General features: G+C 45.6%; 1 protein-coding gene across 1 annotated transcript in view; it reads left to right on the top strand.

Annotated features, from left to right (window-relative positions):
- Positions 1 to 526: 526 nt before the first annotated feature.
- The window catches only part of trabd2b (TraB domain containing 2B), a 98,524-nt gene continuing 76,148 nt past the window's right edge, over positions 527 to 22,902 (top strand). The window contains exons 1-2 of the mRNA XM_064933203.1: positions 527 to 975; positions 4,194 to 4,763. Coding sequence (XP_064789275.1) covers positions 868 to 975; positions 4,194 to 4,763 — 678 coding nt within the window. The 5' untranslated portion in view covers positions 527 to 867. The remainder of the gene's footprint in view (positions 976 to 4,193; positions 4,764 to 22,902) is intronic.

Below are 22,902 nucleotides of genomic sequence, written 5' to 3'. Positions count from 1 at the left end.
ATCAGAACCATTCAGAATTACACAAGATGACCATATCTAAGAGGGCTATTATTTTTAGATAAATAAATAAAAAACTCTTCACAGTTGTCTTTACTGAGATGTTTAATTGTAGGTATTAATCACTCAGGACTGGGCCACTGGGCCGAAGGGCCAATATTAAACTCTTGTGCAAAAAGTGTCAAACAAGCAATGACAGTGATACATGTGAACCAAATGAAAATGAAACATATGACATGTTTTTAACATAACTTAAGATTTTTTGCAGGACTCCTGGCTTGAAAGGCACCAGACTGGCATTGCAACATTGTCTCACCTGCCCTTTCAGTGGTTGGCAACATGGCATTGCATTATTTTGATTCGTGCAGGGTTTTAAGCACTGGAATTACAGGTGACAGTTTGAATGACTCCATCTCCCATATCATCTCTCACTCACACGCAATGCTGTGTTCTCCCTTTCCCCTCAAAACCTATATTCCCCTCCTCTTAAAATAAGCATTTGGGGAAAATATTCTATGCGTACCACCTCCTCCACTCAACCAGCCAGGCTTCAAACTTCTAGAGCGCACTGCGAAAACTTTCCTCTGCAACTGCTGAAAAACCGACTGACACAGGACAGCGCCGAGTGAGAAGAGATAGGGAAAGTAGAACGCGTAGCCCGTTAATAGTTGCCTGGGGTTTGGGAATGGCGGATAGTCGGAATGATCTATGTCCTCCTTCCGAATGGCACATGTGAGCCGAACCCTGTCTCCTACGGGTCTATTTTGTTACATGTTAGGAGGCGAAAGCCAGTAAACAGCGAGAAAGAGACAGGGGGAAGGTTGAAGTATCTACAACAGCCTGTCGACACCACTATCCTCTCATCTCGAGATGGTCTGTCCGCAAGGACTTCGATGGCTCCTACTTACCGCTCTCTTGCACGCTGTCGCACCCCGGGACACCCGCGAGAGACCGAGGCAATGTGACCCACCGAAGTCGGTAAGTTGTGCGGAGTAGTTACAGTTACTTACCTGTTTCAGTAATGTCATGAGGCAATGTCACACATGAAGATATCCTTGAATGGATAGACTCAAGCCTTTTAGCTAAATATTTTGGGTTAATTGCAAATGTATGTGTCTAGTCTACAACTGCCACAGTAGGCTACAACCAATTATACAATTTAAATAAACGCACTTTGCTTACACAGTGTTCCTGAATAAATTGTCGTATGTGCAGCGGGTAGGCCAATATAAAAATAGTGAGATATTGTGTAGTTATTGAGTTTTTGTGTAAAAACCAAATTAACAATAACAACAACAAGTTTTGAGTTTTATTGTCATGGAAATATTGACATGCTATAATAACTACCTACACGTTAAATACAAGAACAATAATTATGTTTATAGCAACTTTATTAGGCTACCGTATTATTATAGTATAATTATCACATGTGTTATTATTAATATTATTATTATGCCATCATATATTGTTAGGCTAATCCATTATTTCAAGGCTTAGTTAATAGGCCTGTAGCCTACAAGTTGAAGAGGGAAAGCCCATTGCCTATAATTGAAACAATTTCCAATCAGCATAATTGCTTCCAATGGCACCTCAAAAATAAGTTATTTTACTTGACATAGCCTATTCTTGAGTTTCCTCACATAAGTCTGGGCCTGGACAATGGAAGCAGTTGCCAAGCGAAATAGGGTTCATGCGCGCCTACCATATGGACTGTTTATATGACAAAAGATAGTGGGGAACACAAACGGGTGACTTGACTTTACATACATTTATTTGGAAAAGTTTCAATTACCTTTCAATCCACACGGATCAAGTTTCAATGAAACACGACCTATTAAAACAGTTATCGGGCATATTTGCAAATTTATGGAATGGGCTTGTTTTCACAAAGGGAGTCAGCCCATTCGAATTCATTTAATTTGAGTGTTATTTTATCTGGCCAGGACCATGTTGCACATGCTCCCGTCTGTATGTCTCTCAGTGTGCATTTCTCATGGTTCTAATTCATTTTCTTCTGATCCTTCTCTTGTGCTGATGATAGAGACAATGCGTGTCGTATGCGTCGATTACATGACTGGTCTGGTCTACACAATAGGCCTACATCATAACTGGAATTACATGACTGCAGTAATAACGTTCATTATAGTTCATTTTAACGGGGCATGATGTGATCTATTAATATAATACAAATGTGTTATAATACATTATTGAAAATATTTATCAGGGTTGACTTGATAGTATTGCTACAACATAGTCCACAAAATAATGAAATTGTTGGTATTTTTAACCTGCAACTTATAATGGCATTGTTGTCAGGGTCCAGGCTTGAACTGTATATGTTGTTCCCCCTTCATGTGATTTGTAATACGTCAGTACAGAGGTATCTGTTTTGTGTTAAAGGTAATTACCCAATAAAATTGAGTTGTTCACATCAGTGCTCCGGAGCGAGCTACAACCAGCGGGCGAGGAGCTCTCCTCAGGTCTGGGCTCGGCCAAGTCAAGTAAAACGGACTTCAACTATCCTTATTCGATCGTAAAGAAGTCTTCCTGTCTCGGTGAAGACGAACAGACGTTTGACGATTTAATGATTAACAAATGATATGTATAAAGTTACCAAAATATATAGCCAAAATATAATAGTCAGAGCTGTAGGCGTCACCCATGCATTTATTTTGTTGTACTTAGGCTATGCTAATGTGAGAATCCTTTCCAAAGAAACGTTTTGAAACGTCTTCATCGCAAATTGCAAGTTTGAGAGGATGTGCAAGCATTTTAGTATAAAACATAGTTCAATGCAATAATTAGGCCTAAAATTATACAAATTACATTTATGACAATAAAAATCCCTTGCAAAAACAATAATATTTCCAAATATTTAATGCCTTTTGACAGGGTTTTGAAATCCTTTAAAAAATGTAATTTAAAATGACAAATGTTAGCATGGCATTGGCATTACAATTGTAATTACAACTGGGGACGTTTTCATTGAATTAGGGTAGAAATAAACATTTCAAGGGGCTTGGCCCCCCCAGATAGCATATGAACATATCATGAAAGTCGTGAAATAAATGTTTAGAATTACAGGAACTGTGTTTTAAAACAGCAACATTTTCTCTCAGCCTCATGGCAAAATATGTAGAATGTCAGGAAATGAGTTCTAAGACAGCAACATTTTCTCTCAGCCTCATGGCAAAATGTGTAGAATGTCAGGAAATGAGTTCTAAGACAGCAACATTTCTCTCAGCCTCATGGCAGAATGTGTAGAATGTCAGGAAATGAGTTCTAAGACAGCAACATTTCTCTCAGCCTCATGGCAGAATGTGTAGAATGTCAGGAAATGAGTTCTAAGACAGCAACATTTTTGGACCATGTTGGTGGACCCAGCGAAACTGCTAAGCGACTGATACAAATAAAACAAATCCTCAATCCCAGCATCATACCAGCATCTCTATGGGTTGACTTGTGTTTTGCAAAGCTATGATCTATGGATGTTTTTGTAAAGAATGCATAAGGACCCTCATCAAATCCCTAGAATGTTAATGAACTGTAAGAAATAGACACATAAACAAAGCTTTTTCCATTTTATCAGACTTTTATAGTGTTCAGTAAACCGGATACAGTAGCCACGTTTGACAAAATGTTCAGCAAAGGCCTATTTGCGTGCATTTTGTTGTTTGTGTAGGCTATCCAATGGCTTTTGCAAAAAAGTACTTCCTCAAGTAAAGGATATCCCAGTTAGGTGGGTTGCAGCAGTTTTATATGGTTCAGTATGTTTATACTGCCGTAGCAACCCTTGAAAAGCTTCCCAGCTTCACAGAGGCATTGGCAGCACAGCTATGCACCTCAACAATACACTGGGGTCTGTTTACAAGGAAAGCTTCACTATAAACTCATTGCCTCAGAACAGCAGACAGACAGAGAGAAGCACAGTGGAAGTTAGCTGACAAGGTTTCATTGAGTCCCTTGCCTTTATCTCCAGCTGACATTTCAACAGATTCTATTGCATTGACATGTATCTCAACCAACTAAAAAGCCTGTTTTGAATCACTAAATCACAAAAGTACTTTTGACTTAACTACTGTCAATGGCCTTTACTCAGAAGGTTAATTTACTCTATTCAAATACTGATTGTCATAAACTCTCTCTCGCATCTCCTCCTCCCCATCCTCCCCCTCAACCCCCCTGCGCCCCCATAGCAAACCGACATGAACTCTTTCCTCTGGACGGTGGAGCGCCCAGCTCCCTATCCCCCCTCCTATCTCTTTGGGACCATCCATGTGCCCTATACCCGTGTGTGGGACTTCATCCCAGATGTCTCCAAACGGGCCTTTCAGACCAGCGCCAACGTGTTCTTCGAGCTGGACCTGACTGACCCCCTGACCATCTCCAAGCTGACCAGCTGCCAGCTGCTGCCCCACGGGGAAAACCTGCAGACCCTGTTGCCCCGGGACCTGTACCGCCGTCTCAAACGCCACCTGGACTATGTCAAGCACATGATGCCCTACTGGATGACGGCAGACCAGCGGGGCCGGGGGCTGTACGCTGACTACCTCTTCAATGCCATTGCAGGGAACTGGGAGAGGAAGAGGCCTGTGTGGGTGATGCTGATGGTTAACTCTCTGACGGAGTCAGACGTGAGGTCGCGGGGGACCCCCGTACTGGACCTGTTCCTGGCCCAGGAGGCCGACCGCATGGGGAAGAGGACAGGAGCGGTGGAGCGGGTGGAGGAGCAGTGTCACCCCCTCAACGGACTTAACTTCTCCCAGGTAAGAGAGGGGGCTGTGGAGGGGGTGGGTTTTGGTATCCGTGTTTCATATCTCCTTGGAAGGGCTGTAGTGGAAGGGTAACATGGAGGTCTAAATAAAGGATGGCCCAGGAATGGTTAGGGGGAGGTCAACTCAAGTCAATTTTTCCAAACTCTGGGAGGTCCAAGCATGTCTTTGATGTGCTAGAACTGGGAGGCTATTCCCCTGCACAAACACACACACACACACACACACACACACACACACACACACACACACACACACACACACACACACACACACACACACACACACAGACACACACGCACACGCACACGCACACGCACACGCACAAACACACACACACACACACACACACACACACACACACACACACACACACACACACACACACACACACACACACACACACACACACACACACACACACACACACACACACACACACACACACACACACACACACAAGCCCGGCATGCCTGGGCCTCCCGAGTGACAGGGTGCGGGGCTCCTGCGCTAATTTGAGAGGCACTGGGCCCACACAGCCTCTCCTCTTTCATCAGCACCTCCTAACTACGCTGTCAAAGACACACACACACACACACACACACACATACATACAGCTGCCCTGCACATGCATGGGAACCTGGAACACAACTGCCCTACAACGGAGCAATGTTGCAAGGCCAAGTCATGAACAGCTTCTCAGTGTAGTAGTATACAGGATGCAGTGATAATATAAGTCTAATTTCTAATGACCACAGCCTGGAGCTAACACTCTATCATTAACTCTTGGTGTAATGCCTGTTACTTCCAATGAGAACATGAGTAAATCACCAATACAATGTATTGGACGACTGCCTGCCTTTCTATTGTTCCAGGGAAGGGACATTTTTACAAGGCAGGTGTCACGTCCTGACCTTAGTTCCTTTGTTATGTTTCTTGTTTAGGTTGGTCAAGGTGTGAGTTGGGGTGGGCATTCTACAGTGGGGCAAAAAAGTATTTAGTCAGCCACCAATTGTGCAAGTTCTCCCACTTAAAAAGATGAGAGAGGCCTGTACTTTTCATCATAGGTACACTTCAACTATGACAGACAAAATGAGAAAAAAAATCCAGAAAATCACATTGTAGGATTTTTAATGAATTTTTTTGCCCCACTGTATTTGTTGTTCTAGTTTTGGTTTTCTATGAGTTTGGCCTGGTATGGTTCTCAATCAGAGGCAGCTGTCAATCGTTGTCTCTGATTGAGATTCATACTTAGGTAGCCTGTTTTTCCCACTTGATTTGTGGGTAGTTGTTTTCTGTTTTGTGTTGTTCCACCTTACAGGACTGTTTCGTTCACTCTCTTTGTTGTTTTGTTATTCAGTGTTCAGTTGATTTATTAAATATTAACATGGACACATACCACACTGCATTTTGGTCCGATCTTGACTACTCTTCCTCCGATGATGAGGAGAACCGTTACAGCAGGTGTATTGATGGATAACATTTGTGTTGTTGGAGGTTATTTTTCTAAAATCATAATGAATAACTTGAATAAACTCAGTTGCATAATGGACTTTTGGACTTTTGTGCAAGCAAATTATCAACCATCTCAAGTTGTATGAAAAGAGTTCAAAACCTGAAATGAAAGAGACGTGGAAACAATTATAGTCAATTATAATTTGCGATGTAATTTGAACACTATGGTTGATTGGATCTCTCTCTATGGTGATAGGATCTCTCTCTATGGTAATTGGATCTCTCTCTATGGTGATTGGATCTCTCTCTATGGTTGATTGGAACAAAGATGAGGTCAGGCTGACAGACTGAAAAAAACGAGAGAGGAAAAGTGAGAGAGAAAGAGAGAGAGAGTGACGGTGAGGGAGGGAGGGAGAGCAGGGAAAGACTTGATGTGCATCATGTCAGTGCGAACCCTAATCTGAAACATGAGCTCTACTTCTTCTGTGGTGGCTTGATCTGACAGCTCCAAACCCTACTGTCCACATATAATTTGTTCCCAATAAACGTAGCTGATTACAATATCCTGTAACTTGCTGCTCCCGCGTCATCAAGAGGGTCTCCGATGGTGATTCTTCATCTGCCATAATTATTTTCATACTGTAGGCACCTGGCCCCTGCACAGCCAGTGACCTGGAACTGTGCGGCTGGACCTGGGGCATGGGCTAGCCCAGCTTTGCATCCCCTCCCTCCCCTCAGCGTGGGGACAGTGTGGTGGTGTCACTGAGTCAACCATCGCCCTGGGTCTCCTGACCTCACAGGAAGTGATCTGTCCAGATGAGAGGTATAACTGATAAACAGTTTCCCTCATGGTGAGAAGTGTACCCTGGCCTCCCGGGTGGCACAGTGGTTAAGGGCGCTGGACTGCAGCGATGAGATAAGATAGTAGCTACTAAACAATTGGATACTACGAAATTGGGGAGAAAAAAAGGAGAAAAAAAAAGTGTACCCTGTGGTAGAGAACTTTATAGGTCCAAAACGTTTGACCCGTTCTGAAATGGACATGGTGCTTTCACATCCGGAACTGATATGCATATGCAGATAGATGACACTCTAGCAGGGGCAGTGCTGTGTGTGTGAGCGAGTGACACGTGGAGGAGGGAGAGATGAGAGACTGCAACCAACAAGCCGACTCGCGCTATAGTAGACTAATAGCTGCCATAGCTAGGTTATTTATCTTCCAATATGATTACGTAGTACCTGTGTTGACAGCATCAAACCGGGAGAGGCTAGTTAAGCTAGGCTAATTGAGTCTGCATGCGCTTTCTCATCCTACACAGTTACAAACAACAACTAATCTCCTAACTTTTGCCCCTCATGGAGGCTCTATGACTGCAGACTATTGCCACTTTGATGACTTATGATTGGCCAACAAGCTACAGTACAGTGTGCCACTCTCATGTAAAGCAAAGAGCAGCAGCATAAATTAGAAAAATAAATCCTCTCTATCTCTGTCTACTGCAGCGGTCAAGTTCTGATCTATACTGAACAAAAATATAAACGCAACATGTAAAGATCCCAGAAATGTCCAATACACACAAAAAGCTTATTTCTCTCAAATGTTGTGCACAAATTTGCTTACATCTCTGTTAGTGAGCATTTTTCCTTTGCCAGGATAATCCAGCCACATGAGAGATGTGGCATATTAAGAAGCTGATTAAACAGCATGATCATTACACATGTACACCCTGTGCTGGGGACAATAAAAATGTGCATTTTGTCACACAACACAGTGCCACAGATGTCTCAAATGTTGAGGGAGCATGCAATTGGCATGTTGACTGCAGGAATGTCCACCAGAACTTTTGCCAGATAATTTGTTAATTTCTCTACCATAAGCCGGCTCCAACGTTGTTTTCGAGAATTTGGCAGTACAACCGCAGACCATGTGTTACCACGCCAGCCCAGGACCTCCATATCCGGCTTCTTCACCTTCGGGATTGTCTGAGACCAGCCTCCCGGACAGCTGTTGAAACTGAGTTTGCACAAAGTATTTCTGCAAAAAACTGTCAGAAACAGTCTTAGGAAAGCTCATCTCTGTGCTTGTCGTCCTCACCAGGGTCTTTCTTGATCTGACTGCCATTCGGCGTCATAACCGACTTCCGTGGGCAAATGTTCACCTTTGATGACCCCTGGCAGCTGGAGAAGTATGCTCTCCTGGATAAATCCCAGTTTCAACAGACAGCATGTATGGCATTGTGCGGGCGAGGGGTTTGCTGATGTCAGCATTGTGAACAGCGTACCCGATGGTGTCGGTGGGGTTATGGTATGGGAAGGCATAATCTACAGGCAACAAACACAATTGCATTTTATCAATGGCACACAGGGAGTGTGGGAGTGTGGCAAAGCCAGGTAGGAGACCTGCGCCAACTTCCTGTGCTTACCAGAGAGAGAGAGAGACCGGGCAGGCACCGTGTTATGCTGTGGAGCGCACGGTGTCCCCGGTGTGGGTGCATAGCCCGGTGCGGTACATTCCAGCTCCTCGTATCGGCTGGGCTCGAGTGGGCATCGAGCCAGGTGCCATGAGGCCGGCTCCACGCATCTGGTCTCCTGTGCGTCTCCTTGGGCCGGCGTACATGGCACCAGCCTTTCGCATGGTGTCCCCGGTTCGCCAGCACAGCCCAGTGCGGCCTATTCCACCTCCTCGCACTGGTCGGGCTACGGGGAGCATTCAACCAGGTAAAGTTGGGCAGGCTCGATGCTCAAGAGATCCTGTGCGGCTGCCCTGTCCGGTCTATCCAGTGCCACCTCCACGCACCAGCACTCCGGTGGCAGCCCACTGCACCAGGCTGTCTCTCTGTATTCTGCCTACAGGGTCTCCCGCCTGTCCAGCGCTGCCAGAGCCTTCCTCCTCTCCAACGCTGCCAGAGTCTCCCGTCTGTCCAGAGCTGCTAGATTCTCCCGCCTGTCCAGAGCTGCTAGAGTCTCCCGTCTGTCCAGAGCTGCCAGAGCCTCCAGTCTGTCCTGAGCTGCTAGAGCCACCAGTCTGTCCTGAGCTGCTAGAGCCGCCAGTCTGTCCTGAGCAGTCAGTCAGCAAGGAGCTGCCAGAGCCGTCAGTCAGCCAGGACCTTCCAGAGCCGCCAGCCAGCCAGGAGCTGCCAGAGCCGCCAGCCAGCCAGGAGCTGCCAGAGCCGCCAGCCAGCCAGGAGCTGCCAGAACCGCCAGCCAGCCAGGAGCTGCCAGAGCCGCCAGCCAGCCAGGAGCTGCCAGAGCCACCAGCCATTCAGGAGCTGCCAGAGCCGCCAGCCAGCCAGGAGCTGCCAGAGCCGCCAGCCAGCCAGGAGCTGCCAGAGCCGCCAGCCAGCCAGGAGCTGCCAGAGCCGTCAGTCAGCCAGGCGATTTCAGAATGGCCCTTCACTCCGGAGCTGCCGGAGTCTCCCGCCTGTCCTGCGCTGCCGGAATCCCCCGTCCATTTGGGACCCATGTCTAGGGTTCTGACCTTTATTTCCTTTGTTTTGTCTTTATTTATTATGGTCAGGGCGTGAGTTGGGGTGGGCAGTCTATGTTTTGTGTTTCTATGTTTGGTTTCTGTTTCGGCCTAGTATGGTTCTCAATCAGAGGCAGGTGTCGTTAGTTGTCTCTGATTGAGAATCATACTTAGGTAGCCTGGGTTTCACTGTTGGTTTGTGGGTGTTTGTTTCCGTGTCTGTGTTTGTCACCACACGGGACTGTTTCGGTTATCGTTCATGTTCACATTTATTGTTTTGTAGTTCTTAGTGTTCAGTTTATGTTTTATAATAAACGATATGGACACATACCACGCCGTGTTTTGGTCCGATCCCTGTTACACCTCCTCTTCAGACGAAGAGGAGGAAATCTACCGTTACAGATTTGAATGCACAGAGATACCGTGACAAGATCCTGAGGCCCATTGTTGTGCCATTCATCCGCCGCATTCACCTCATGTTTCAGCATGATAATGCACGGCCCATGTCGCAAGGATCTGTACACAATTCCTGAAAGCTGAAAATGTCCCAGTCTTCCATGGCCTGCATACTCACCAGAAAATGTTACCTGTTGAGCATGTTTGGGATGCTCTGGATTGATGGGTACGACAGCGTGTTCTAGTTCCTGCCAATATCTAGAAACTTTACACGGCCTTTGAAGAGGAGTGAGACAACATTCCACTGGCCACAATAAACAGCCTGATCAACTCTATGTGAAGGAGATGTGTTGTGCTGCATGAGGCAAATGGTGGTCACACCTGATACTGACTGGTTTTCTAATCCACGCCACAATTTATTTTTTAAATGTATCCCTACAGATGGAGCTCTGGCGCTCTTACAGACCTGATAGAACTTTGGTTTCTGTGTGCAGTAGCAGTGAGGCAGCAGTGAGGCTGTGGAAACAAAGGCTTGGGGAGAGCATGTTTCTCCAGAGCTGTGGAGGGCGATACAGGCAGACAGATGGGTGGGCCAGCCAGCACCAACCACTCTCCAAAGGCACGCTATCCACAGCGAGGGGGAACCTGCAGGAAGCCAGGACTTCTAGAGGGGTGCAAGCTAGTCACCGTCCAGCAGACACTTTCTGAAAAAGTTAACAACAACCACAGGCACCTCTCTCCCACTACCCCGTCTCAGTGCACTACATCTATATCTACATGTAGACCTGAGCCTCTGCTGCCTGCGTCTCTCCGTCTCTGGCCTGGTGTATAAATACACCTATTTATTTACTCTGGTTCACTTTGCAGCCAAAGCACAGCCCTTGTCAGCGGGAGATGACATCACAGCTGTGCCCCCCTTCTCTGTGTTGAGGTCAGAGGTGGCGACTGGGCTGGCGGAGCAATGAGGAGACTCTGAGTTAGGAGCTGAATGTTCAGGGGCCCCAGAACAGAAAAGGCTAAGTTACTGGGCTATTTTCCAGGCAGGTCACCTGTGATATAAGTCAGTATTCGACGTCCATCCATCTCTGAGGACATCAGGAGATGACGTGGAAACCGGCCACTAGGGGCAACAGTGAGTGCTGTCGGTTTTGCTATGGCGTTCTGGATGGGGATGGCGGATGGGTGTAAGCATCTACCTGTGGTTCGAAAGGTTGCATGTTCGAATCCAGCGATAGAAAGTTGTTTTTGATATTTTTGTTTTAAGCCTACCCCAAACCTTAACCCTTACTTTAATTATTCAGAGTTAATGACTAACTTTAAGAATTTGGATTTAATGCCTAACTTAACCTGAAACACTTTGAAATGTAACATTTGAGAAACATGGATGAACGCCTAATTCTGACGTGAGACAGTGAGGGCTTGTTGCGATTTACACTGTGACCTGGAGCGGGAGTCTCCTCAGCAGGGACAGATCTGGTTTCTCCTCAGCAGGAGCTTGGGGTGCCCTGTGGTGCACTGTGACAGAGACGTCTATTTCAATCAGCACTGCCCCCGACACAGCTCAGTAGTCCTTCTCTGCTCTAGCAAAGACTTTAGGTTGAAACTTTCTGCTGTGCTGAAATAGCATACAATATCGGCCTCTCACATATTGTGGTTAGGTTGGTAAAAATACCCCGTGGGCATTGCCTTCCTATGCATACACAGAATTCTGTTTGTCTAATTTAATACGTGTCAAACTGAAGAACATACGCTGAGTCTGAGATGATACGCTGAGTCTGAGATGATACGCTGAGACTGAGATGATACGCTGAGTCTGAGATGATACGCTGAGTCTGAGATGATACGCTGAGTCTGAGATGATACGCTGAGTCTGAGATGATACTCTGAGTCTGAGATGATACGCTGAGTCTGAGATGATACGCTGAGTCTGAGATGATACGGAGTCTGAGATGATACGCTGAGTCTGAGATGATACGCTGAGTCTGAGATGATACGCTGAGTCTGAGATGATACGCTGAGTCTGAGATGATACGCTGAGTCTGAGATGATACGCTGAGTCTGAGATGATACGCTGAGTCTGAGATGATACGCTGAGTCTGAGATTATACGCTGAGTCTGAGATGATACGCTGAGTCTGAGATGATACACTGAGTCTGAGATGATACGCTGAGTCTGAGATGATACGCTGAGTCTGAGATGATACGCTGAGTCTGAGATGATACGCTGAGTCTGAGATGATACGCTGAGACTGAGATGATACGCTGAGTCTGAGATGATACGCTGAGTCTGAGATGATACGCTGAGTCTGAGATGATACGCTGAGTCTGAGATGATACGCTGAGTCTGAGATGATACGCTGAGTCTGAGATGATACGCTGAGTCTGAGATGATACGCTGAGTCTGAGATGATACGCTGAGTCTGAGATGATACGCTGAGATACGCTGAGTCTGAGATGATACGCTGAGTCTGAGATGATACGCTGAGTCTGAGATTATACGCTGAGTCTGAGATGATACGCTGAGTCTGAGATTATACGCCGAGTCTGAGATGATACGCTGAGTCTGAGATGATACTCTGAGTGACCAGAGAAATAAAGATCTCCCTTGTCTCGACAGAGTCACAGAGAGCACTGATGAAGACAAGCTGTGTTCAAAACACACATCTCCCTGGTATCATATCAAATCATGACAGAACACTTTTCAGTGTGTTCATTGGATGGCTCTCGTATAAATAATGCATATTTAAAGGGAGGAATTAGGTAACATATAAGCTGGTCTTTAGTCAAATGTTTACATTCCATGGCTGATGTGTTAGGATGGGTCTGGAGCGCTCCTCTGGCCACAGGGCCTGGAGACAAGTGATGGAAAAAACAGTTGTCTCCTCTGCTCCCTAACCTGGCTCCTTCTGGCTCCATGCTCCCTCCCTCCCTCTCTCTCGCTCCATGTCTTGGGGCTCTCGCTGTCCCACTGCTCAACTGTACACACCTGGATCTGAACACACAGAACAGAAGAGTAGGAGAGTATCGTTCAAAAACCGGGACTCTCCTACTATGTGTCTACTATGGTTGGTACTACGACTCTGCTACTACATTGATTGTTACAATGTTGGAAAGAAACCCCAAAGGAAACACTGGTAGATATTCACTCTTTACGAGTGACGTTAGAGGATGATGTCAAGCCTCGTATGACTCCTAGTAGAAATATGTGGAAAACTGCCGGGCAACACGTATCAGACAGGATATTTCCTGGCTCCGTTGGCGGGCGGAGGGCCAACCACCACTCTAATGACTTAATTGGCTTCTTAATGACTAAATTGCCCTTCTGCTACCCAGAACCACTTAGGCTATTATACACTGGCCAGAACAGTGGCTTACGGTGGAACCCAGTGAGGAAGAGAGGCCAGATGTGGATGTAGAGGGAGTGGTGGGAGTGACGACTGTAGCTACAGGACATCAAAGAGATGGGGTGAATACAGGTCATATACTATTGGTTCAGTTAGACACAAGTTGGTCAGTTTCTTGCCGGTCAAGGATAATACTTGGTATTTCTATTCTATTCCATTCTATGGTTACTCCATACAGCCATATCTCTGTGGTCTTGAGAAACACCATGTCCCTCTCCCACCTCTGAATACCTGGCCAGAGGAGAGGACCTAGTGTAGATAGGTAATGGATTCACCACATTGTCACTGAGGTAGCCACTATAGTGAGACAGTGGGCTAGAGAGAGCGCTATCCCATACCGTTGGGTTCCCAGTGCTGAAACCATCCCTTTCATGTTTCAAACGGAACATGGGTACCTATCTTTGTTTTAATGGTCGCATGTCACGCTATGGATCATTATCCTCCTATGCCTGCTCTTTCTCTCATGATACTGTCTCTCTTTCTCACATACACACACCACAGTGACCCATGCAGTGAAATACACACACACACACACACACACACACACACACACACACACACACACACACACACACACACACACACACACACACACACACACACACACACACACACACACACACACACACACACACACACACACACAGACAATGAGAACATGGGTAACAAACGCCAAGCAGATCAGTCTAGGGGCAACAAAACAATGGAAACAAAACAGTGGATTTGGAGGTGGTCTCACTGTGCCTCTGGGCAGGGGCATGTTTTTTCCTGGCAGGGTACGTTGGATTGGGTTGTCTGAGGTAGCGGCTGATTGATCGCAGACAGGAATGTGACTCAGTGATTTCCTGAGCAACCACAGTTTCCCTGCCTGGAACCCTGTTGTCTGTCAGAGCGTGATAACCATCTTAGATCTGGATCACATACATTACAACCACCTTAACATTGCAGCTCCATGACTTGGTATTGGTGTGTTGTTATCTGTGCACAAATGCTCACAGTCACAGATCACTAGCCTTGAGAAATTAAGTGTTTGTGTGTGTGTGTGTGTGTGTGTGTGTGTGTGTGTGTGTGTGTGTGTGTGTGTGTGTGTGTGTGTGTGTGTGTGTGTGTGTGTGTGTGTGTGTGTGTGTGTGTGTGTGTGTGTGTGCAGGCGCACGTTTGTGCGTGTGTCACCCTCATAGGCAGGCTTGTTAGGGCTCTTGGGTGTGCATTAGTGTAGGCCTCTCACGGAACCCTGCTTTAATGTGACCCATGCATTTCCTCTGCCCTCTGTTCCCTGTCCCCAGTTATACACACCCCAGTGAAGCACTTCACTTCAGTTCTGCTCAGCCCCACCTCACCCCAGTCTCACCCCTGCCCCACCTCAGCCCCACCTCAGCTCCGCTCAGCACCACCTCACCCCACCTCACCCCTTTAACGCTCTCAATGCTCTCAAAGCGTGCTCGACTCCGCACCTCTGTACCAATCATGTGTATTATTAAATAGAAAGTGAAACTCAGTTCTGAGTCTTTAAGGAAGGAGTCCATAACTGTTTGAGGCTGATTGGTTAAGCAGGGATGCTCTTAGACTGGCCATTTTCTTTGTTGAATCAGTCCTGATTGAGGTCACACCCCAGACTATTCCTCTACTGCCACTGACAGAGTCAGAGTGGTGATGACTCAGGTCGTCCATCCACCCCAGCCCACAGACTGATGTGAAACCCGCCAGTTGGAGCTCTTGAAATGGAGCTCCTCTCATAAACTTTTACTGGGGTGCACATAAATCCACTGATTCCCGCTGTTCCTCCGTGCAACCGTGTGGATTGACGCCCGACCCCACCAGTCCCCTTGTTCCTCCCCAGGCCAGCAAGGAGGGAGGGCAGGACGCAGGCTCCACTGACATTAACAAGGCCTCAAACACACAGGCACTGGTACCAACTCAATGAGCTCTGTGGGTAGAAATGACAGCAGAGCAGTTAGTCCAAACCCCATTCATCCATGTTTAAAAGCACTCGGCTCAGTCAAAGTTATTTTTGTTGATGGATAGTTTCATGAGAACACGTTGATCCCTGGGTCCAGCTTGGCTCTGGGCTGACCCAGTGATGGAGTAGTAAGGTCAGGGCTGGAAGGGATAGCTGCAGTGCCCACCAGTATTAACACAATGTTATCAGTAAGGAAGAGATCCTTCACAGTGTTCTGATAGGAAGGTCATGTTTCACTCCACATCCCCGTCTCTGATGGATCGGCAAGGGTGTAACTGGAATACATGACTTCATAGTGTGTCTGGAGGTGGGAGTGTGTGTTGGTTTGCATGTGGAGACCCACAGCATAAGCACAGACTGCACAGAGACGACAAATCATTTTTTTTAAACCTAAAGCATTTAATAGAGACAATTATAGTACAATATTATACAATATATGGTGTTCAGAGGCTTCAGTGTAGGACAGGGGTTGAGGTGTTCAGAGGCTTCAGTGTAGGACAGGGGTTGAGGTGTTCAGAGGCTTCAGTGTAGGACAGGGGTTGAGGTGTTCAGAGGCTTCAGTGCAGGACAGGGGTTGAGGTGTTCAGAGGCTTCAGTGTAGGACAGGGGTTGAGGTGTTCAGAGGCTTCAGTGTAGGACAGGGGTTGAGGTGTTCAGAGGCTTCAGTGTAGGACAGGGGTTGAGGTGTTCAGAGGCTTCAGTGTAGGACAGGGGTTGAGGTGTTCAGAGGCTTCAGTGTAGGACAGGGGTTGAGGTGTTCAGAGGCTTCAGTGTAGGACAGGGGTTGAGGTGTTCAGAGGATTCAGTGTAGGACAGGGTTTGAGGTGTTCAGAGGCTTCAGTGTAGGACAGGGGTTGAGGTGTTCAGAGGCTTCAGTGTAGGACAGGGGTTGAGGTGTTCAGAGGCTTCAGTGTAGGACAGGGGTTGAGGTGTTCAGAGGCTTCAGTGTAGGACAGGGGTTGAGGTGTTCAGAGGCTTCAGTGTAGGACAGGGGTTGAGGTGTTCAGAGGCTTCAGTGTAGGACAGAGTTTGAGGTGTTCAGAGGCTTCAGTGTAGGACAGGGGTTGAGGTGTTCAGAGGCTTCAGTGTAGGACAGGGGTTGAGGTGTTCAGAGGCTTCAGTGTAGGACAGGGGTTGAGGTGTTCAGAGGCTTCAGTGTAGGACAGGGGTTGAGGTGTTCAGAGGCTTCAGTGTAGGACAGGGGTTGAGGTGTTCAGAGGCTTCAGTGTAGGACAGGCTCACCATGAATGGATCGTGTTGGAGAAGAGCTCAACGCTTCCACTGAGGGCAGGACAGGATTTGACTGGGCAGAAAAAAATATATAAAAAAATAAACCACACTACTCTACATCTACTCACATTGCTTGGAGAGGAGAGGGCACATGAGACGTGGCTTCAGTGAGGAGAGTTGACAACGGTAGTGGTCATCACCTCTTAATCAGGGAACAGGAGGGGACTTAACTGTAAATACATATAGTATACACATTCCATTACAGCAGCACCACCATAGGTTTGGTCAACAATTTTCACCATGAAGTTAAGCTCAGACATCTCAGAATTCACAAAGTCAAACACAGACTGTGTATCTCTCCCACTTGACACATCAAAATAGCTCAATAAATTTTCCTGGATAAAGCCCTTATCATCCACATACCTGACAACTGATGACCGCGAGCAGACTGGTGACACAATAGGACCCAGAGTGATGGGGCAATTATTTCCCACTTGGGCCCGGAGTTTTTCCGTATCTGGTAACCTAACCAGGACAACTCCGGACCCTACCCTATGACAGTGAATAATCAGTTTTAAAAAGGTTTTATACTGGCTATGATGGGATCAGTTTTCCTAACCAGGTCCGTTTTTTCAACTCGTGGCCATGGGGAGGATGAAAACCCTGTCAAACGGCAGCAAATGAATTATATTAAGACTAGACTAACAGGGGGGTTTCTTCTACCCAGACACAGAGACAACAACTGATGGACAACAGAACTCACAGTGCTGAGCTTCCTTTATGTATGTTTGTATAGCGCAGGCCTATGCAACTGTAGGCCTAATAAAACATTTACAAACATGTCTGTCTATGACATTACTATTATTACTATTATTATTCTATTATTATTACTATTATACTGACTGATTCATTCCAGGTAATAATTTGGGATTTAAAAAGGTCTAGGCAACCTAGCCAGCCCAAATTTGCATATAACCCAAATTTGATCACATTCACATTTTCTCCTGACAAACAAATGGACTATAAATACGTAACGCTACCAATTTATTTACCCTGACCAGATGGACAGGATGGATAGGCTGCATGCAGATGTTATTATTAGTAGCCTACAGTTGATCATACTGAATAATCGTCTCATTTTCATTCCATATAGCATGTCAGATCTCTAATGTTAAGGTGTGTCTATAATGAAACATTTATGTAAAGAGTTCTTGCTTGTGTCTGTCCAGAGTGATGATGTGTTATCACCTTTGCTAAATAAATACCGGAGGAAAGTGAAAAACCTACTTGAGCTGGCGCGAAAAAATGCACTACGTCAACCTTTCTTTTGAATCTAATTTTGAATGGATGTTGCGTTGGAAGCAATCAAATCATTCTGAATTGATTTCGACATCCCAGAGAAGGCAGTACAAACTTACATATGCTCAAATTACATCTGCAAGCTCCTTGTAGTTGACCTTGTTAGCAGAACTTCCCCACTCGTCCACTACATTGTTGCAAACATTAACTAGCCATTCTGGCGGAGAAAACTGCACTTTGGTAGCTAGCTACTTGCTACTAAAGTTAGCAAGGCAAATTGAAATAAATTGAACTAACTCAACACAAAAAATAAAGTTCTAAAACCAAGAAAACAATATATAATCTACCTCCTCCGTCTCCTGTAGTTTGAAGAAACATATTTGAATTTAATAATATCCTAAAAAGGCTCAACTATCACCATTCACTCTTATCTTTATCCAATATGCCACCAACTCACACCCTCAAACACGTAGATCCCCTGAACGCAGCTCACTTGCCAGCTCCCACTCTCAAACACGTAGATCCCCTGAACGCAGCTCACTTTCCAGCTCCCACTCTCAAACACGTAGATCCCCTGAACGCAGCTCACTTTCCAGCTCCCACTCTCAAACACCTAGATCCCCTGAACGCAGCTCACTCTCCAGATCCCACTCTCAAACACCTAGATCCCCTGAACGCAGCTCACTCTCCAGATCCCATTCACCTGAATTCTAATCACCTGTTCACACACTATGTCACTATCAAACACTATTTAGTTCAGGTCTCTGCACCCCATCACTGTGATGTGTTGTTTGTTTTGAGACACACGTCTTTCTGAGCTCTGGGTTTCCTGTGAGTTACTCCTCCTGTGTATGATAGTTTTTCGCTAACAATGCCTTTTGCCTTTTCCCTGCCTGTACTATAGCCTATCGGATTTCCTGTTATTTACCTATTGCCTGATCTCCCAGACTACGTTACTAGCCTTTTCCCTGCCTGTACTGTTGCTCTTTTGGACCCCCTGTGTATGACCTTCTGCCTGCCCCTGGACCTGCCTCCTCCTGTACTCCTTTGCTATAAACACCAGCGCTTGAAATCAGCTCTCTGTCTCCCCTCGTGTTCATTACATGAATAGCTGTCCGGCTACACCATGGTGCTAGCCTAGAGTGTGTTGTTGAAACTACTGTAGACCTACATTGCAAAATAGTGAGTTTTAATCAGGTATTTGGTGACGTGAATATATTTAGTATGGTTTTATCTAAAAAGGATAACTTTTTAAATGTTTAATTTAAATAAAATCATGTTTAATTCACTGAGTAGGATGGTCCTCCCCTTCTTCCTCTGAGGAGCCTCCACTGGTGTGCGTGTTTGCATGTGTATGTCTGTACCTAATGATGTGTGTGCGTGCATGCATGTTTGGTGCATTTGAAATATGATTAAACACAGTTGAGCGTGGGGTTAGCGTTCTGAAATCCCATGCAAAAACAACAGCTCAGGCCCTCAATGGGGAGGCTTAATAACAAAGAAAAAATGCTGCGACCATGAAAATGTTTCACTTTGTTAAAACCCCAACTGCTAATCTCTGGGCGATAAACGCATTCTACGTCCATGTTCCCTCCACTGCCGGAAGAGTTCAGGAATCGGGTTCACCTTTCAGAGTTTTATTCCCAGGCACTTCTTAGAGCCAGATTTAACTGACTGAGGGAGTAGGATGCTCTCTCCTTAGCCTACTAAACTCAACTCCATGTTTCTGATCATCTCCACCAATGGAGTTGAACAAAGACCAGGCTTTGTGAAATTAATTTCTGACTACATCGATTTGCCTAAGGTCAACATATATAAAAAAGACTATCATGAAACTCTTACATTGCACCTATGTTTGTCCTCTGTAGTTACTTGACTTTCTTTGTTTGCTGAAATCCATACTTTTTCGATAAATGTTAATCAGATGTGCCAATTAAATCTCAACAAAGAAACTGTCTGTGGTTGTATTGAATTAAGTTTTTTATTAAAACATTTGGATTTTAGCAAACAAAGGCACACATCTACAGAGGACAAACATACTGTAGGTTCAAGGTAAGCGACACGTTTTATAATTGACATTTTTTGAAGTATTGACCTTGGGCGAATCGATGTAGTCGGAGCTGAAATCCACAAAGCCTGGTCTCTGCTCGACTTCGTTGGTGGAATTCATCAGAAACATCCTTCTCCATGGAGTTGAGTTTAGTCAGCTACCCTCTTCTCTGCCCCTCAAATGACCTTCATCCCCCAATCCCTCCACCCTCCCTCCCTACCTTCTCTGCTGTCGTACATGATTCCCTGTGACTGGCCTAATGGTGGAGCGTAGGTTAGTGGTTGTGCTCTATTGTTCAGGTCAGTTGTAGAGCTGGGATTTGGGATTATGGAATGTTGGCTCCCCTTCTGCTGACGTGTGACCTCTATAGGCCTTACCTTGAGAGCAAGGAAACAGGGAGAGGAGAGAGAGAATGAAGGGAGGGAGGGAGCGCAAAGGAGAATAGGGGTGAGGGAGAGAGAAAAGTAGATATAGAGAAATATGAGATAGAAACATAATAGGGGAGGGGCATGAGAAAAGAGGTAGATTCAGCAGACCCACGCCACTCAGAGTCAAAGCAAGAGGAAAAAGAAATGAAAATAAATGACTCAATTTGGATGTGGAAAAGAGAGGTAGAGAAATGGCAAAAAACACAGGAAACCTTTTACTTTCTTCACTGGGCAGGTTTTACCAAAACAAAAGAGATGTGCTTTGCTCTGCTGTGAGATTTCTCTCTCTTTTCTCCTCTCTCTCTCCTCTGTCTCTCCACTCAATTTCACCTGTCATTCACTGGTGGAGTTTTTCCCCCCTCTCCCAAGGCAAATGTTCTCTACCTCTCTTTTGTGCTCGCTGGAACAGTTTAAATACAGTACCAGTCAAAAGTTTGGACACACCTACTCATTCCAGGGTTTTTCTTTATTTGTACTATTTTCTACATTGTAGAATAATAATAAAGACATCAGAACTATGAAATAACAAATATGGAATCATGTAGTAACCAAAAAAGTGTGAAACAAATCAAAATATATTTTGTATTTAAGATTCTTCAAAGTAGCCACCTTTTGCCTTGATGACAGCTTTGCGCACTCTTGGCATTCTCTCAACCAGCTACACCTGGAATGTTTTTCCAACAGTCTTGAAGGAGTTGGCTGCTTTTCCTTCACTCTGCGGTCCAACTCATCCCAAACCAACTCAATTGGGTTGAGGGTGGGTGATTGTGGTGGCCAGGTCATCTGATGCAGCACTCCTTCACTCTCTTTCTTGGTCACATAGCCCTTACACAGCCTGGAGGTGTGTTGGGTCATTGTCCTGTTGAAAAACAAATGATAGTGTCCATTGTGCGTGTTTCTTGGCCCAAGCAATTCTCTTCTTCTTATTGGTGTCTTTTAGTAGTGGTTTCTTTGCAGCAATCAACCATGAAGGCCTGATTCACGCAGTCTCCTCTGAAGAGTGGATGTTGAGATGTGTCTGTTATTTGAACTCTGTGAAGCATTTATTTGGGCTGCAACTCTAATGAACTTATCCTCTGCAGCAGAGGTAACTCTGGGTCTTCCTTTCCTGTGTCGGTCCTCATGAGAGACAGTTTCACCATACCACTTGATGGTTTTTGCGACTGCACTCAAAGTTCTTGAAATTTTCCGAATTGACTGACCTTAATTTCTTAAAGTAATGATGGACTGTCGTTTCTCTTTGCTTATTTAAACTGTTCTTGCCATAATATGGACTTGGTCTTTTACAAAATAGGGCTATCTTCTGTATACCACCCCTACCTTGTCACAACACAACTGACTGGCAAGAAAGGAAAAGAAATTGTGCAAATTAACTTTTAACAAGGCACACCTGTTAATTGAAATGCATTCCAGGTGACTACCTCATGAAGCTGGTTGAGAGAATGCCAAGAGTGTGCAAACTCTCATCAAGGCAAAGAGCGGCTACTTTGAAGAATCTCAAATATAAAATATATTTTGATTTGGTTAACACTTTTTTGGTTGCTACATGATTCCATATCTGTTATTTCATAGTTTTGTTTTCTTCACTATTATTCTACAATGTTGAAAACAGTAAAAATAAAGAAAAACCCTGGAATGAGTAGGTGTGTCCAAACTTTTGACTAATACAGTGTTTATAGAAGGCAAATGAGTTGAGACATCACATTTACCAAGTAAATGCTGCAGCCGTAGTTCCTGAGGACAGTGGTTGCTCAGGGATTATATATGTCCTGATATCCCCAAACAGGGAGAGGACGGCAGACAGGAGGAGATAATGTGGGAGAGATTGAGAGAAAAGGAGAGAGCAGGGGGAGAGCAGCAGGGTAGAGAGCTGGAGAGAGATGGGGGGGAGCCGGAGATAGGAGGGTAGAGAAGGAGAGAGCAGGAGAGTGCTGGCCGGAACAGGATAGACCAGAAAAGAGAGTAGAAAAGAGAGAGCAGGGCAGAGAAGAGAAGGAGAGTGTACAAGACAGAGAAGGGAGAAAACATGAAGGAGAGAGAGAAGAGATCAGTAGAGCGAGGGGTTTTATGTATCCCTGCTAAGATACTGTAAACTAAACTGGGTCCATGGCTCTCTCACCTCTCTCTGACAGGCCTGCCTCTCTGAAGCTGCCTCTGTGGTGTGCATCATGTGATGGGTAATTGGCCTGTGGTTCCACCACAGTTGTGCAAACAGATTAGCAGTGAAACGTGTCAGCTTGCAGGGATCTCGCAGGGCTCGGAGGTGAATGTGTGTTCTGTGCTGTCTGAATCACAGATGTGGGTCTGTGTGGGAAAGAGTTTGATGGACTAATGGATTAATGGTGATCGGGTGGAGCAATTGGCTTATACAGTACATGCATTCCCACACACACACACACACACACACACACACACACACACACACACACACACACACACACACACA

Source organism: Oncorhynchus masou, chromosome 24 (genome assembly GCF_036934945.1).
Source record: "Oncorhynchus masou masou isolate Uvic2021 chromosome 24, UVic_Omas_1.1, whole genome shotgun sequence".
NCBI classification, from domain to species: domain Eukaryota; kingdom Metazoa; phylum Chordata; class Actinopteri; order Salmoniformes; family Salmonidae; genus Oncorhynchus; species Oncorhynchus masou.
This window is presented reverse-complemented; position numbering and strand designations above follow the sequence as displayed.